Source organism: Culex quinquefasciatus, chromosome 3 (genome assembly GCF_015732765.1).
Source record: "Culex quinquefasciatus strain JHB chromosome 3, VPISU_Cqui_1.0_pri_paternal, whole genome shotgun sequence".
NCBI lineage: Eukaryota > Metazoa > Arthropoda > Insecta > Diptera > Culicidae > Culex > Culex quinquefasciatus.
The window spans coordinates 199,351,896-199,370,402 of record NC_051863.1 but is presented as its reverse complement, the minus strand read 5'-3'; the positions used below and the strand labels follow the sequence as shown (position 1 = coordinate 199,370,402).

The following is an 18,507-nucleotide window of genomic DNA, read 5'->3' as shown; positions in this document are numbered from 1 at the left end:
ATTTTTTAATCCGACTGAAATTTTTATGGTGCTTTCGGTATGCCCAAAGAAGCCATTTTGCCATTTTGGTGTGTTGTGTGTGTTGTTAGAAAAAAAATCACTAGAGTACTTTTTGATTGCAAATTTGATTTTACATCGAAAAATGAAGTTGAAAAATTTTTGCGACCAATTTTTCGATTTTTTGAAAAAATCAGTATTGATTCAAAAATTTATAACTCGCTCAAAGATTTTCTTGACCGAGCCACGTAGCCTAGTGGTAACGCTTCCGCCTCGTAAGCGGTAGATCGGGGATCAAATCCCGGCTCGGACCAACACAACTGGTGATCTTTTTTCCCTTCTGGATTCGATTGCTTAGTAAAGGGAAGGTAGTTGTAGTGTATCGTCACAAACTGGACCTTATCACGACACCTTAGGGAGGCGACCTATGGAATGTTAACATTAACCTTACCATGTTAACATTAAGTTGAGAAAGAAACTGCCACTGAATCCGCTTTGTAAATGCCGGCCCCGATACTCTTCAAGGGCGTTCCCCTCAGGAACTGGGAAAGATTTACTTTTACAAAGATTTTTTGCACAACCTGGAAATTTCTGAAAAGTTGGCATTTGATGTCCTCTAAAACATATAAAAAAAATAGTGTTTTATTGCAGATCAAGTTTTAGTGACAAAAAGTTAAATAAAAAATCACCAATTTTTTTTTTACCGTGCATCATTTTTTTCAGTCTAGTCCATATCCATACCTACAACTTTGCCGACACCAAATCGATCAAAAAGTTCCTTCAAAAGATACAGATTTTTAAATTTTCATACATCATTTTTGTATGGCCAGCTGCCAAATTTGTATGGAAAATTATATGGACAAACTGATGATGCAAAATGGCTTCTTTGGGCTTACCAAAGGCACCAAAAAAGTTTCATTCGGATTAAAAAATACAAAAACAAAATCGAATGACCGAAATCTGAGAGAATTGCTCTGTAGTCAAATTCGAGCGGTTGATTTTCTGTTTTGTTACCAAATGCATTTTTTTCTTTTTCGTGATTCGACTTTCCGAACAGAAATTTTCGACGGACATTGATTAATCGAGTCTGGGCTTTATCTCATTTGTTGTCAGATTTTTTTTTTATTTTTGTAAAATGAGGTCATTACTTCTCCTGGTAACAAAACATTTCAAATCGAGGTAAATTTACATAAATTGCTTTGATATCAGTTTGCTGTCTGTCAAATTCAGCTTTTCATTGAAATCACTAACTATGCGGTCTAATTAGTGCATACGCTGAACTAGATTATAAACCATTACCGTGTATTATGCAAATTCTCACGATCTTCTATTAAAATTTCTCGGAAAAACATCCCACACAAACTTTCTGCCAGAGCCGTTCCGAGCATACCGCTCCCAGTGACCCAAATAGTATCAACCACCGTCCAGAGTGTATAAAGTACCATTTAGCCTTTCCCGTTTTTGCCCCACTTGATATTTGTTGTTCCATTTCAAGTTGAGTTGCTGCTTTGCTGCCATTTGGTAACATGGCATAATGGATGTTAATTCTGGGGGTAATTTATGAACTGGTGCACTCGTAAGAGAGCCTCCTCTTTGGCAGCACGATTCAGATTTTTTAACCACCAAACACCCATCACTTGAGCATTTCCTCTTCGGGTGCCAGCCTCGGGGGTGTGCATCGGTTGCGTGTTTTGTTGGCTGATGACCCATTTCCAGTCTCGCATCAATCGAATAGATCAACTCTGACGGGCCTTGAATGAGTGCTGAGAGCTATACACGTAAAAATGTTGTCATTTTTTAATGATGAAAAAGATTTCAAATTTCATAGCCTTTTTCCTTAGCGCGCTGCTATTATTATTTTTTAGAATTTATGTTTAAATTTATACGTGCACAAACCTTAAAAAGTGGTTGATTGAATCGGACTCGTATTGTTTTGGCAAAACACATACGTTAGAAATGTCTTGTGCAGATTGATTGTTGACATGAATAGGAAATTTTGCCAAATTGGAAGTGTCTGTAATCTCAACACGCACTTTTGACCGATGCGGCTTATTTTATTGATTTTATGCTTCGAATAAAAGAAAAATCATATACTTCTTTAAACTTTTTCATCAGCAAACGGCGAACGTTTTAATTCCCGTTTAGTGAAACTGCTGCAAGCAAAGCACATTTCAGTTCATCAGCAAAGTCAAGCGAGCGTGAAAAGCTTATAACTAAGTTTTTCCGGTGCATTTTGGGGTCTTCATTGAGCTGTACGTACACACGATGTTCATATTTTTTTCTTCCTGCTGTGCTCATCTAACTCTCATTCACCAGCACATACACACAAGAAATCCAAAGCCGGTATGCCGGCAGGGCTTCTGGGATGAAATGAATGATACCAGCCAGCCACCCCTGTGACCCTTGGCCCGGGTAGAGGGGGGGGAGGTGGTTCGATTTTTGGCATCGTACGTACGACGAGCTAAAGCCGCTCATATGTCTGACGAGGCATTGTGTGCACTGTGGGTTTAAGGAGTCAAATATAAGCTTTTTTTTTGTAAATTTTTGATATCAAAATAATCATTTAGCAAACAAACAACAATATAACATGAATTAATTCTTTAAAACACAACTTTAAATTAAATTTCAGGTATGATAATGTAATCGATGAGAACTGAATGTTTGATGTTTTGGCAACACTGGTCTGAGAAAATTATCTGCAATTTTTTTTTGCTTTTGATGCAAATGAAAGGTTAAGAATTTGCTTTTCAAAAAATAATCTGTTCAAAATCTTAAATCAAATTATAAATGTAAATCATTGGCATTGGGGCCGGCATTTACAAAGTGGACTCAGTGGCTGTTGTTAAAAAAAAAACAATGTTAAAATTTTTTATAGGCCATGGTAAAATTACAAAAGAATCTCTGATTGTGTTGTTTTGACTCGGGAATTGATCATGTCGGGAACATGTTTTTAAGATAATAAATCGGAATTTGGTGCATTAATTGAAAATAAAGCACCATGCGTCTCCTGCAAAATGTACAGGGGAATTAATGCATGGGGAATACCGCTACTTTAAATTCGTTTTTTTTTTCGAAAATTATACATTTTCATCAAAGTTTTAGTCTCCTCTCACCTCCAAGATTTTATTTATAGAAAATTAAAAATTTCAAATGTTTTAAGTTTTTTTTTAAACTAATGATTGAAAATAAAACGTATTGCTGTATATTTTTGCCTAGGGACTGAAACCTTGAGAAATATTCACATCACCATTTCTGGATATGTTACTTAAAACATTCCAAAAATGCAAATTCAATATGTTATCGCTGTGAGCTTTTTGTCCCTAGACATTCAAATCAAACAATCTTTTTATTTGACCTGTTTTCAGCTATGTTTTTTTTTTAATTTCGTAGTATATTTCATTTGATGCCCAATTGTAGGCTTTCTTCGGCACGTGGTGAGCTCAAATTGATATAATTTTTGAGACTTCAAAAATGTGTTAATTTTGCAAAAATCGTTGAATAAAACTATTTTTTTAGACCGCATTTATCACTAAACAAAATAATATTGATCTAATTGTTTATGCTGAAAACTCCCAAATTTTAGATTATTTTCTGACCTTGAATGTAGTTATTGTTTCTGTAATTTTTTACATTTCCAAGGTTTGTAAGTCGCCTTTCTGATTTTTGACAGCATTTGAAAATATTTAATATTTTATAGGAAATAAGCTAATCTTCTAATTTTATGATCATTAGCAAATAATTATAAACAAAGAATACCAAAATCAATTTTTAACTGTAGCCAAAAAAATGTATCTCACCTATAATTTATTGAGTTATCAGAATTTTTTCCCATTATGTTCTGTAATTGGATTTTCTTTTAATTAATTTTGATAACAAAATGAGATATTTTTCAAAAAATCTCTTGTTTAATGTTATGTTATTATACAATAGCTAATCTGGGTCTTCCAATAACAAATTCTGACTTTCTGCCAATAACAGAACTTGAACTTTTCGAGTAGTTTACATCTAATCTGGAAGGGATATTTTCTTAAAATTTTGGATTTTATATGTTAAACGAAAACAGTCTAGACTAGATAATCCGAAGGCTTCGGAAAATTTCACTTCGGAAAATCGAATCTCAAGATAATGCTTTTTTGTTTTCTAGATTTTGATTGTTGAGCTTATGTTTGACCCCTAAACTACGCTAAAATGATTTAAAATTGTTGAATCCAAGATGGCAGCCAAAACGACGGTGATTTAATGTTGAAAAAAAAAACTTTTTATTTTTTAAAAGACAATCCACAACTCAACTGGGTCGCAGAACTCGAATTTGATGTTTAAAACAAGAAAATGAAAAAACACAATTTTTTGTAATGTAGTTTTATTTAAAAAATTTTTATAACTTTCTAAAACATATCCACAATACCCACACGGCCGCTTGTGCCCTGTACTGGAGTGTGTCTCGATGGCAGCCATCCCCATGGTGAAGAGCAGAAGTCGTCGGTGGATGCTGTGAGCGCTCCTTCGTACATGCCGCATCGAAGAAGATAGAGCACACACACCCACTCTCTGCGATGATGACTGACTTAGGAGAGAGTTTCATTTTTCATTATTGGTGCAAGGAAATGATCCGGACAAGCGTTCAGCACATCAGACAGTGAGCTCTTGAACTCGGCACACGTGTCTGTCTCTGAAGCTGATGCACCAGCCTTGGAGCTTCATCGTGTGCCCCGAGACAGTGATGAAAGTTCGCTTGGGGCAGCAAAAATCGGTAGGAAAAATCATCGGGTCGTGAACGAAAATATTGCAATCTCGGCACACACACGAGGCAGTCTCATAAACTCTTCTGGCTGAGTTGGTCTTGGTGCAACTTTTAAAATGTGGGTGCACTCGGGAGAAAGTTTTATGTCAGATAATTCATTTTGTCTTGGCTCGTGTCAATTTTTAGCTGCATCATTTCACTTCTGAACCGGTTTAACTTCCAGTTGGTTTAAGCCAATTTGTTCCAACACAGGGCAGGTCATTGTTACCAATTGTTTTATTTGTACTTTTTATGAGATCCCTCAATAAATAATTTCAATCAAAAGAAAACTTCAAAGAACCCAAAGTGTCATTCATCTCAAAAGTGCTTCCCCAGAATCTCATTGACCATTTTTTGTATTATTCTTTTTCATGATATTTTCCCATAAAAAACGCCTCTCCGGTAATCACCTCCCACGCCTTCGTCCTGACGAGTTCACGGAAGGCGTTGTTGTTTGTATTAGCCAGAAATATAATCAGGTCGAAAGGAGAAAAGGCCAAGTACTTGCCCTCCCTCGAATCCTCGATAATGAAGGTACGACCCCGCCAAGAGCAAAAAGAACAAGATCTTTTTTTCCTTCCTCAAAGCCTTTGGTCATCACCTGGTCTTGAGGTGTTTGTTCCATTTTTATAGGATGGTCTTGATGGTTGGGTGGGGGAGAAAAAAAAGGTGAAAATGTCCACCCCGTTCAAGGAGGGAGTGGTTGCGGGTCAGCTCTGCGGTTCTCATTTGCACAATATTAAGTAATGAATAAATTAGTGCATCCATCGGGCGAAGAAGTTTGGGAGATGGTGGAACGAGAAAATGACTAATGGAAATTTATGTTTTGGAATGCCCCTCTTTTTCCTCTGTGGCAAGTGGGAAAATTACCACCGACAAATAGCAAGGGCTTCATTATGGGCTAATTACCGTTAGTTATGTTTGAGGCAGGATCCAACGGTTGAAGTAGTTTCCATAAACACACAATAACTCCCTCTTGTGACTTCTCTTCAAGCAAGCTAGGTCACATTTTTATTTTAGTCATTTGCATTCCATGACTGTTACTGAAAAAATATAACCCACCATGAGCCGGTATCGAATTGAATTCGTTTTCGTTTTTTAAACATTTGAAAAAAAACGGTAACGTTTCTTCAACTGCAGTAACGCCCATGACATTTACCCTCGCTTTCCCTCAAATGAATGAGAGAAAAGAGAGATTTTCTAATGAGCACACTTTTATCTGGCTGTATGATAATGCATTTTAAGACACTGAATGGACATTGCAAAATAATCGGGACCACGGGCACGGAACCGGACAGAAGAAATTCAAATTAGCCATTAGTCTAAAGTTGCCTTTTTGCTCTTTCGTTGGCACGGTTTAGAGGAAAAATACTTTTTTGCAATTCCGTCGTGAAACTACTTACTTTTCCTGTCAATCTTGAACGACAAAATAGCCTACTTTTCTGTACCAAAAATAACAGAATCGAATAGCAACACTTTTCAAAATAAATGCTGAAAAGTTCTACTTTTCAGCACTCAAATGGGTGCTGAAAAGTTGAACTTTTCAGCAGTTGTTTCGAAAAGTAACACTTTTCAACATTTTTTTGATTTAAACGATTTATTGACAAAATACATGAAAATTTGACACAAAATTTCACTCAGTGTGTGTTTTTTGGAATTGCAAAAAAATGTTGTATGGAACTCGTTGCAAAACTTGATTTTTTCAGCACTCTTCGTATTTATCCAACTCGGTGAACCTCGTTGGATAAATGTACGACTCGTGCTGAAAAAATCCTCTTTTTGCAACTTGTTGCATAAACTACTATTTAAGAACTGTTTTTTTAGTGCGATCTTTTTTTTTTTAAAAAAAGAAACAAATGTTTTAAAATTCATTTATAGGTTATCCATTTGGTTTTAAAATCAATTATTTAAAAATTTGTAAGTATTCACTTTTTTCAAAAAACTAAATAAAAGAGAGCTGTTCTTCAATTATTTTTGTGTTGACAAAAATAAAGCTGAAAAGAGCACTACACTAATTTGAGTGTTGAAATGCTTAACATATTAGTATTTGTATCAAAAAGTAATACTTTTTGACACTGTTCTGGTTTTGAAGTTGGCAACTCGATGCAAAAAAAACTCGTGCCAAAAAAATCATTCTATTGCAATTCATTATATAAACTACTTTAAAAAAGCAATATGATAGAATGTTATAACCCAACAAGATTTCATAAAAATTATTTCAACCACGCCGCATTTTTCACATTCCAGAGTGCTAGGGGACCCACCCAGTGAATGCGGACGCCGCCAGCCAGGGTAAAGGATGTCCCACGCAGTGCCAAAAGGTAGAAAATGGTTCAGCCTTTTGTTTGCATAATTTATTTACAAGATGGGAAACAGCAAGCGAGCAGACGGAAGGAAAAAATCCACCCTCCCAAAAGAAACGCTCTAATTGTGAGCTTCGTTGGCCTTAAGGCGTAGGATGGAAGGAAAAATATGGGAAAATTATAGACTCGAGTCGAGGGTCTTGGGAAGAAAGAAAAAAAAAACAGAAGAGCAATGGAGTGTGGACCCGGCAACAACTTCCTACTAACATGTCACTATAACGACAAATCCACATCAATGGTTGCGTCCTGCTGTGAAGCTTTTGTAACTTGATTAGGTTGATTATTGTGTTAGCCTGGTTTGTTCGATGTTCGTAAAAGGACTCAAGTTGAAGCCTTTTCTTTTCGTACTGTGGCATAAGTCAAACATTTAAAATTATACAGTTTGTCAAATTTCAAAAATGCTTTATCGCATTTCAGTTTTGGAACATCTTGACACGTAAACTTGATTAGATTTTCGTACCGAAAACTCCTACTGTCGCAAACTAATTAAACAGTGATGCCGAAGGGGCTAGAGAAAGTTTTTGATGACGAAAATTAAATTAAACTGTACACATGAAGCGGGGGGACAGTGTTGCCGCCGAGCACCATGGGTTCTGTCCTTTAGGGAAGAATTCTGGGGCTCAAGGGCTTTACCCATCCACTCAAGAGACCAAGCATGACTGTGGCTTCTCGGCTGGAAACATCTTCAGAATGGTCTCAAATTTGTAGCCATTTATCTTTGCTGTGACAGGCTGGCTTTAGCGTTGGTCAATGTCAAAGTCAATCCTTTGGGATGGCTCAAAATGTGTCCATATGCGCGACGGATGGAATTGGTCTGCATTTAGTTGCCTAATTGGGACTTTTAAGAGAGTTTGGAATTAGTTTCAGAGAAATTAGATTGATTTCATCTACCCCTACGCAGGGTACGCAGAACTTATTAGTATTCATTTTGCACAAAACAGCTCAATGAATACTGAAATTCATCAAAGTGCAAATTATGTCTCTTTTCTAGATAATCGTAAATAGCATGACAACAACTCACGATTTCGTGTGCAATGCACGGTGTGCGTAACAGTGGCAAAAGCTTTGAAAACCAAACATTTGTGATGCGTGGTGACGATAATCGTAATCATAGGCAGTATGTTTGACCCCTTTCCAGAAGTTTTAGGGTAAATTTGGTGCTAAGGGACAATTTTTAAAGACTGAAAAAAAATGAGGAAATTTATTATTTTTCTTCAAACATAGATACAATAAAAACCAAACAAAAAACCTATTTACCCCATCCCCTCAGCACAGCCACTATAGAAACTTCACGACTAAAATAACAATCATCGCCCAACGGGCTCAAATCTGCGCTCATCGTTTCTCCCGTAACTCCCTCGCCACCCCGAGTGCAATCAATTTTAGTTCACGCCGGCCACATTGATTCATGTAGTTTGCTAATGTTTAGATGGTCATGATTCATGCAGCCAGAATCATCACGCAGCGTTTGCATGTGCATAGGGTTGGACGGATTTTGTGAGAGGTCCTGAATTTGGTGGAGATTCGATTTATTCTGGAAAGGAAGCCCAGTTTAAACAAATTTTTATTTTATGTAGGTTACAGACTGTATTTTTTGTCATTTTTGTCATTCTTGTCATTTTTGTCATTTTTGTCATTTTTGTTTTTTTTGTCATTTTTGTAATTTTTGTCATTTTTGTCATTTTTGTCATTTTTGTCATTTTTGTCATTTTTGTCATTTTTGTCATTTTTGTCATTTTTGTCATTTTTTTCATTTTTGTCATTTTTTTCATTTTTGTCTTTTTTTGAAGATTTTGGTAATTTTTGTAGTTTTGTTATTTTGGTAATTTTGGTAATTTTTGTAGTTTTGTTATTTTGGTAATTTTGGTAATTTTGGTAATTTTGGTAATTTTGGTAATTTTGGTAATTTTGGTAATTTTGGTAATTTTGGTAATTTTGGTAATTTTGGTAATTTTGGTAATTTTGGTAATTTTGGTAATTTTGGTAATTTTGGTAATTTTGGTAATTTTGGTAATTTTGGTAATTTTGGTAATTTTGGTAATTTTGGTAATTTTGGTAATTTTGGTAATTTTGGTAATTTTGGTAATTTTGGTAATTTTGGTAATTTTGGTAATTTTGGTAATTTTGGTAATTTTGGTAATTTTGGTAATTTTGGTAATTTTGGTAATTTTGGTAATTTTGGTAATTTTGGTAATTTTGGTAATTTTGGTAATTTTGGTAATTGTGTTAATTTTGGCAATTTGGGTAATTTTGGTAATTTTGGTATTTTTGATAATTTTGGTTATTTTGGTAATTTAGTATCTTTGATAATTTCGGTCATTTTTGATATTTTTTTTTCATTTTATGCCATTTTGATCTTTTTTGTCATTCTTTCTCATTTTTATCATTTGAATGTTTAGTTTGCAGTGGAGGTCCGCGGTCGTCAAATAATAATTGTTTTAAACAATATTGAATTTTGTGTGGTGTTTTATGAGCAGTGAGGCCAAACGGTTTTAAAAGTTTTATTTATAGTGAACAGCGGTTTCTTTTTAATTAAAAATTTATTGTTGATTTAGTGCGTTTGTAATTCTTTTTTTTTGTGCATTTAAGAAATCCTTCCTATATCATCGTTGATCAGAAGGCACGACGTCAAATGCCCTGCTTTATAATCATTGATTCTATTAATCATCGATTGCTCGTTTACTAGAAATGAGAAAAAAAAAATCTAGTTAGACCATCATTTAATTTTGAAGTGAATCGCATATTATTTTCAAATCCTCGGGATCACCGAGTCAAACATACTACTCAAAGCACTGGTGAGGCCTTCCGGTGACGAGTCACGGTAATTTGATTTTAAGCGTAATAATTTATTCATGCGCACGTGTGCATTCTATAACAACAGATCTAACTTACCGAGTCAGAATGGACGTTCCTAATGGAAGCTTCGCAGCTCGTTGTGACACGCAGTTTAATTGTTTGGTATCCATTAATATCAAAAAGAAGCGAGGCATTATCGATTTTTTGCGAAATCGCGGAAAAATTGCAATAAATGTTGCTTCTTCATGAACTTCAAGCAATTGTTCAATCTAGAACGCGCCAAGCAAAAGTTCTGAGCATAAAATTCAATTACAAGCAACGTTATTATTATTGGAGATAATGTCAGATTAAAACAACTTTCCAATTGTAGCACCAAATGGCAACAAAAAAAGCCCGCTGCTCCCCGCTTCGGCTATCCGATTAAAAACTTTCCTGCAACTAAGCAAATAACCTGCTCCAAACTTTCGTTTCGCCCGTCCGCGGCATCACGCCGTGTCCAAGTTCAAAAACACTTTTTCCCCCGCTGAACGATTTCATCGCCGTCGTCGTCATTCACCGTTTCTCGTCATTCGCCACCGTCTTCACTCACGGTATTGAGGAAAAGCGGAAAACTCTTTTTTTCATCAAAGCAGAGCAGCAACAAGAACTTTGGTGCCTTCGGAAGCAGCTCGGAGTGATGAGAAGCAACAAGAAGACAAAATACTAAAAGTTGATTTATTCATTATCTGCATAATAAATTTCAAACTTTCTAAATTAAAATCCTCCACCAGAAAAATGGAGAACGTCAAAAACAACAACAACTTTCTGAAAAAAAAAAATTCTCGATAGTCTACCTTTGTAAGCTATCTTCTTTATCCCATGAACCATCGTCTTGGTTCAAGTTTGCACTGGGTAATTTGTTGGAGACCATTTGATCATCAACCCAGAAAAAGCTTAGCCAGGGAAAATCTAGAGCACATGAAGTGGTGAGTTTTGCTGAGAAGAGAAAAGTTTTGTTCCGCAAAATGCTACCGTTATTTTCGTTCAAAATGAATGGTTTTAGAACAAATAAATGTTTGATCGAAATTGAAAATGCATTTGAATGTTGAGATCAAACGAATAACACCATTAGCTCAAATATTTATGATTTAAATTGAAGCAACAAACACTCAATTTATGGCACTTTTAATTAGATATTTTGATATCACCGCATATTATCCGGTTGAGCTTCATTTTTCTAGCATTAACGCGTGGCGGTAATAATCGCCAGACCCATCAATGAAGTGACTTTTTATAACCTTGGAAGCAGAACAAAAAAAAACTTAACCAGCGTAAATTGTAAAAGTAGAACCCACCGGCGACAGCACCCTTGTTAGAAAGTGGATAATAGCTCAATTTCATTCAGAGCGTCTGCTACCTTTTTTTGAGCACCTGCCACCCCCAACCCAACCAACCCCGCGCACCAGCCCATGTAACGAGCTTTTAATGACCTCCGTCACACCGTTGTTGCGTCGCGTCGTCAAATGAGACTGCCACTTTGTGTTTTGTGCCGAGGACCGAGTCAAGTGCCTGGACCATTTTACGATTAGTAACAGATCCCGTCAGTGTCAGTGTGTCTTTCGCTCCTCCGGTGGATGCAATTTTTTTTTTCATTTTTTTTTTTCAAGATGGTGTTGATGGTGGCGTTGTTCTTGTTATCCACGGATCTCGTCGCGGAATCGGTGCTGAGTTGCGGAACGAGGTCCAGTGATTACCCACCGGCGAAGTGGCCATTCCACGTGGGTTTGTTCGCGATGGATTTGCCAAACCAGGAGCACTACTTTTGTGGTGGAACGCTGGTCGGGGACAGAACCGTACTGACCGCAGCCCATTGTGTTATTGGGTATCGGACGACACAATCGACGAGCAAACCCCTGCTGACGGTCCACGTGGGCAAGTACGAGCTGTACAACCCGACGCGCAACAACGGAACAAAGTATCACGTGGCCGCCGTTGTGATTCACCCAGAGTACAACGTAGAATCGTTGACCAACGACGTGGCGGTTCTTCAGCTGGTCAAGCGTGTCGAGTTCAGCCGGGTGGTTCAACCGGCGTGCTTATGGCCGGCTAATGCTACCAGCTTAGACGACATTCCTGGTACCGTGGCCACGGCCGTCGGTTGGGGTATGGACGTCAACGAGCGGTTCTCGAATGTGCTCACCGAGAGAACTCATCCGGTGGCGCTGAAAAAGGAATGTGAAAAACAGTTTGGAGCATCTTTTCTACGGTCTATGGGAGAGGACTCTATTATGTGTGCAAGTGAGTATTTAACCAAGTTTGTGCAGTCGTTTTTCTCTGGTATCAAATTTTAATTTCAAAACGTTACTTAATCCACCCTTAGGTGGTAGGTGCCTTCCTCACATTCAGAGGATAATACTATCCAAAATAGATACAGAAGGGTGGACCTTTGAGTATTCTATCAATTTGATTCATTATTCATACCATCAGATTGAGTAGTCAGATCTTCATAATTCAGGGCACTTATGTGCTTATAACTTTTGATAGGGTTGCCAGATCTGCAATCTATTGAACTCGTTGATCACCTATCCAACAACAGGTTGCATGATATATCTGGACAACGTTTTCATCGAAATATATGAGATCAGGTCTCTAAAAAGTTCTTAAAAAACACTTAAGTGCTTATAACTTTTGATAGGGTTGTTAGATCTTCAATCTTTTGAACTCGTTGGAAAGGTCTTTTGATCACCAATCCATCGACAGGTCGCATGATAGATCCGGACAACGTTTTCATCGAAATATATGAGATCAGGTCTTTAAAAAGTTCATAAATAACACTTAAGTGCTTTTTACTTTTGATAGGGTTGTCAGATCTTCAATCTTTTGAACTCGTTGGAAAGGTCTTTTGATCACCAATCCATCGACAGGTCGCATGATAGATCCGGACAACGTTTTCATCGAAATATATGAGATCAGGTCTTTAAAAAGTTCATAAATAACACTTAAGTGCTTTTTACTTTTGATAGGGTTGTCAGATCTTCAATCTTTTAAACTTGTTGGAAAGGTCTTTTGAATACCTTTCTAAAAATGTATAACATGACGGGGTTTCTTACAAAAACCACCCTTTTTACAATCTTCCGGGCTTTTGCTAGAATCGTTTTTTTAGCATAACTTTTGAAGTACCTAATTAAACTTTATAATTTTCAATATTGGGACCCCAAGACAGATCGAATGAGACCAATACGGTCCAAATCGGTTCAGCCAGTGCCGAGATAATCCAGTGCAAATTTTTTTTGATCAACATCCCACCACACACACAGACATTTGCTAAGAATGTGACTCTGGGTCGATTAGTATACATGAATGGGGGTCTAGGAGGTCAAATTAAGAATTTCGTTTTTCGAGTTATTTAATAGCCATTCTTCAGTAAGGTGAGGAAGGCAAAAGGATAATGTATCGAAACACTAAATCATTCTCTATCAACAAATAAAAGAGTGAATAGTCGCTAAACCACGGATTCGTGAGCAGAGATACACGAAAATCGAAGAGGGTCTCAATACTACCTATTCTTTATTTTGTAATGCTTTACTGTAAAATCTAAATGTTGAGGAATATAATGAGCATGAATCAAAATCAGGGTTCGCGGTTTTATTCCGGCGTCCGAAAGGTGACCCTTCAGTTCGGAGATCGGACGGTCTTGATAACCCTGCAAGACGACCTTAACAGGGGGCTTCTCGGGGTTGAATGTGTAGAAGTTGAAGTTGCTACGCTTCAATTCTTCAAACACCAGGTCGAAATTCTTTTTGGTCAGTGTGATCACTTGCACTGCCGACTTACCGATTTTCAGACAATATCCGAGGCCTTCCAGCAACTCGTCAACATCGTCCGCTAACGTGTCCAAAACAAAAATTGGAGGTGGTCTACGTTCCGCTGGAGAGTTGTTCTTTTTTGACGTCGGCACTTTTTTCCGTGCACGACCATCATCGTCGTCGTCGTCGTCGGTAGTGCTACTACCGTCAGAGTTGTTATTTTCTTCGTCGTCGCTCAGCATCTGGAACTCGTTCCTGATGGGGATGTTGGCGGATGTTGATGTGCCACTAGTCGTGGCACCGGAAGTACCGGAACGGGTTCGCACTGGTGATCTTGGAACATATCCGGGGTGTAGTAACTTTTTTGTCGATTCCTTCTGCGCTCACGCTCCCCTGCGCGATGGCGGTCGACACGGCGTTGGTTTGTTTACCTTTTTGCACACGGCCGGTAGACGAACTTCGCGGGGTTTTCGAGGCCGCACTCGAACTGCCACGGCCACGGCTGGCCTTTGGCATGCTGGAGAAGCAAACTCGCGGGTAACCACAATCAATTACGGCGAAAAAACTCGAAAAAACGATGGAGCACTGAGCACTAGCTGCATGCTCTCGTGCGTACACGGAGGGAGCTGATTCATACATTTCAATTCATATACAGTAGTTGTTCGGTAACTGGGCTGAGAACGTAGCCCAGTCATCGAATGCTGTTCGCTAACTGGGCTGAACGAAAAATAACGAGGGGACTACCGATGCATAATATTTATTTGATGAAATATAAAAATAAAAGTAGCTAAAATTTATTTACAATGATTACTTTTCATATTTCTTTAACTGTGACTTAAAATAACATAAAAGTTTGAAAAAAGTTTGTTAATTGTTGACCATGATTTTTGCATCCATTAACCCCTCAGTGATTTCGATTTGTTTTGGTTTTTTGACGTTTGTCTGCTTTTTAACTGGGCTACGGCCCAGTTATCGAGCGCCCAGTTAAAAAGCAGCCCAGTTAAACAACGCCCAGTTACCGAACAACTACTGTATTTTTTTAACGAAACTAGGTTCGAGTATTTAGTTTCAAGTTAGAAAAAAGTTATAAATTAAATTAAGCAGCGGTGAATATATCCCCCCTCTTCAACTTTTCGAATCTGCATTGACCCAGAAGGGTCATTTTTTCATTCAGGACAAAAGTTTTCATTTTAAAATTTCGAGTTTTCTAACTTTGCAGGGTTATTTTTTTTGAGTTGCTTAAAAACGTCACGAGTTATCACGATTTTACGAAAAGTAAGTTTTGAAAAAGTTGGTCGTCGTTGATTATGGCCGTTCACCCGCGACAGATACGGACGACGAAACAAAAAGAAACGCAAAAAGTAACGGGAGAATTTTTAAAACTTTTTTAGTGTTTTTTCTTTCGATGAAAAAACGTTTTTTTTCGGAATTCAAAGTACGCCATCAAATCGGGCGTAAGCTTTGACACCAAATTTCTATCTCACCACCGTTTCAGGCTCTAAATTATTGAAAAACACCTCTTTTTTCGCATGATCAAAAATGGAACGGGTCGTACTGCCACTCCGTCACGAGATTTAAAAAACCTCGGATTCGTGATCAGGGACAATAGTTACCCCTTGAGAAAAAAATTTCAATCAAATCGAAGAGGGGTCGGGGCAACTGCTAAGTGAGTTGGCGGATAATTACCCTTATATTTTAACATTGAAAATCGTACCGTTATTGAATTTAGAAAAAGGTAAAACTTTTCATGGCAATATCTCAGCAACTAAGGGTTGTATCAACAAAGTTTTAATAAAGCAAAATATAGTGAATTTTCTCAACTCTCCAAAAATATTTTTTTCAAAAGTCTAGTCGCAGTTACTTAAAAATGGTTATCTTTCGAAAACAGAAGTACTTTTTGTTTGTAAATTCGACTTTACATCAGAAAATAATTTTGAAAATTTTTTCCGACCAATATTCGAATTTTGAAAAAAAAAAACAGTATTGATTCAAAACTCGGTCAAAGATTTTTGCCCATTCTGAGAATTTCTGTTAAGTTAGCATTTAAGGCCGATGCATATTTTTCAAAGTTGTTGTCCCTCGGCTCTGATCGGGGTCGAGGGTGGGGCAAAAAAATAAAAATATAAAAATTAAAATAACAAGCCATAGTTTCTGCATTTGCATGATAAAAGTGTTTTTAAATGCAATTTTCACTAGTTCAAAAAATGTAAAATTTGACGAAAAATTTTTTTTTGGCGAAAACAAAAATTTGCGATGATAAACATCGACAATTAAAAAAAAACATTTTTTAAATCAATCCAAACATTCTGAAAATGATTCTAAACGTAGGGGAATGCATTTTTAATTGATTTCAGCTGAATGCACTTCAATGTCCTTTAAAATTTAGAAGTTCTTTGAAAAAAAAATTTTGACCACTGATTTTTCGGATCAATTCTAAATAAAAATTTATACCAACCTAGTGTCCCTTAAAACATTTTTATCTGAAATAAAAAATCGCCTAATTTTTTTACCGTGTATCATTTTTTTAAGTGTAGTCCTTATTCAGACCTACAACTTTGCCCAAGACACCAAATCGTTCAAAAAATTCCTTCAAAAGATACAGATTTTTGAATTTTCATATATAATTCATGTATGGGCAGCTGTCAAATTTTTATGGAAAATTACATGATGCAAAATGGCTTTTTGGGCATACCGAAGGCACCAAAAAAGTTTTAGCTTGAAAAACAAAAAAATAAAAATAAAAAAAGACCAATTTCGTAGAGAACTCCTAAAAAGCAGATAAATTGGTAGATTTTTATGCAAAAACTAAGAACTCAATTATTTCAATTAATTTGCCAATGTCTCAAAATAAAATTGTAGCAAAAAGGCATTCAAATTGCGCTGGGTCTGGGGGGGGATTGGTTCATACATACGCCATACCCAATGTTACCACTAACGACGGTACAAATAAAATTTAGTTCCAGTTTTGGTGGAGTGTTGCTCACATAGTTTCGTTCTTATGACTGTTATCATTTCCATCCTATTTCCAATAAGCGTTTCAAATTACAGCTCCATTTGGATTTGTGAATCTACTTGTAAAATAATTTTTAAACACCATAATCTTGTGTTGACTGTTTTACTGCAGTTCAATGACAACAAAAAATTCAATATTCTTCTTGTTTCAGGAACCAGTGTTTGCGCCGGAAGTGGTGGAAGCGGACTATACTTGGAACAAAACGGCCGAATGTTTCTTCGCGGAATCGTTACGTTTGGTCCAAAAACAGGCAATGGTCACCGCTGTGGAGTCAATACTTTTACGGCATTTGCCAATATTGCCCTGTACACCACGTGGATTCAGCAGCAGCAAGAAGACAACTCTACGTTGGAAACTGACCATAACATAGATGGACAAAGTGCAGAAGTTGATTGAAAAATTTCAAGTGGTTTATGAATGTAGCATAATTTTTTTAAATATAGCGATGTTAATAGCAATGTTTCGATATTTATGAGCCCTTTCCATGTTACAAAAACGACATTCCACATACCAGAGGATGATGGAGGAAAAAAAACATTTGCAAAACATTTCCAATATGTTGCAATTTTTCTGATTCGTTTTGAACAACTACCATAGAACCCCACGGCCACCATCGGATGAGTGGATGGATGCAATTCTCCCTTTTTCCTGTAAAACTAATGCTTTTGAACTCTCGTGCAACCTTAACTAACCACATGAAAGAATAGCTCTGCAACGTGACCAGCTCGTCGTGGATCGTCAGAACAGGAGCAAAAAAAATCCTTTTTATGAATGCCGGTTATTCCTAGTGATTGCTTGTTGTCTCAAGCTGATAAAGGAACCACCACCACACTGCTGCCGTTGCAGCCCATGGAGTGCGGCAAAAGGAGACAAGCTTTCATTATTGCCATCGTGTCGTCGTGTTCCCTGGACGGGGGAGGATGATGATGGGGGTCGGAAAACCGCTGAAATAACATCATACCACAAAAATAGCTCGTCGTCAGAAAGGAAACAGCAACAGCACGAGGGCTGCATGTTGTGGCAGGGCTGTGCCGAGGAGAAAAAGCAACTTTTTTATAAAGTGGAATTTTCATCGATGTCCTTCCTGTCCTTTGCAGGCCATCAATGAGAGCCAGGGGAGCTGCAGCGTGTCACTTCCAGTGAAGAAGCTCCGCAAAAGCTGCTCACTGTTCACTGCGGCAAAACGTTAGAGAGAGCCGGTGGGGGAGAAAATTTGCATTATCGAGACAGGAAATGAGAAATTAGTTTAATGATTCATGGAAAAAGTTTAATTTATATGATAAATTGCAGCGGAAAATGTGATCCTGTGATGACAGGATGCCGTTTTTTCTACGAGGAAGTCGATCGGAAGAGCAAGTTTTGGCCTTCATCACTGGTGGCCACAGTTGATGCGGGTTGATTTGTTCACTGACCAAGTCAAGCTGAGTTGACATTTGAACAGGTGAGATAATGAAATGAATAAATTGATATTTTTGCCATGTGGAATTGGAAATGTATGATTCTGAGTCTAAAACGGGATTCTTGCCTTTTTCTAAATGATAATGGTGAAATACCACGACAAAATATTAAAGAATACCTTTGCTGTACAACAAGTCAGAGAGTCCTTTTGGTGACTTTTAGTTTTTAATCAAGAGTCCAAATGTTGACATGAGCAAATGAAACCACTTTAAGTTATATACAACTAGGGTCAGTTCGTGCCGCTTTTCTAGCGAAAATGAAATAAAAAATAAACTGAAATCCACCTTCGAAAAGCGGGAAACGAATTTCGCGCTC

General features: G+C 37.3%; 1 protein-coding gene across 1 annotated transcript; it reads left to right on the top strand.

Moving 5' to 3' along the window:
• The first annotated feature begins 11,452 nt into the window (after positions 1–11,452).
• On the top strand, positions 11,453–17,130 carry LOC6049332 (chymotrypsinogen 2). Its single transcript, XM_001866077.2, has 3 exons — positions 11,453–11,515; positions 11,583–12,213; positions 16,886–17,130. Exons 2-3 carry the CDS (start codon positions 11,583–11,585, stop codon positions 17,128–17,130), a joined length of 876 nt encoding a protein of 291 aa, XP_001866112.2. The 5' UTR covers positions 11,453–11,515.
• Positions 17,131–18,507: the final 1,377 nt, after the last annotated feature.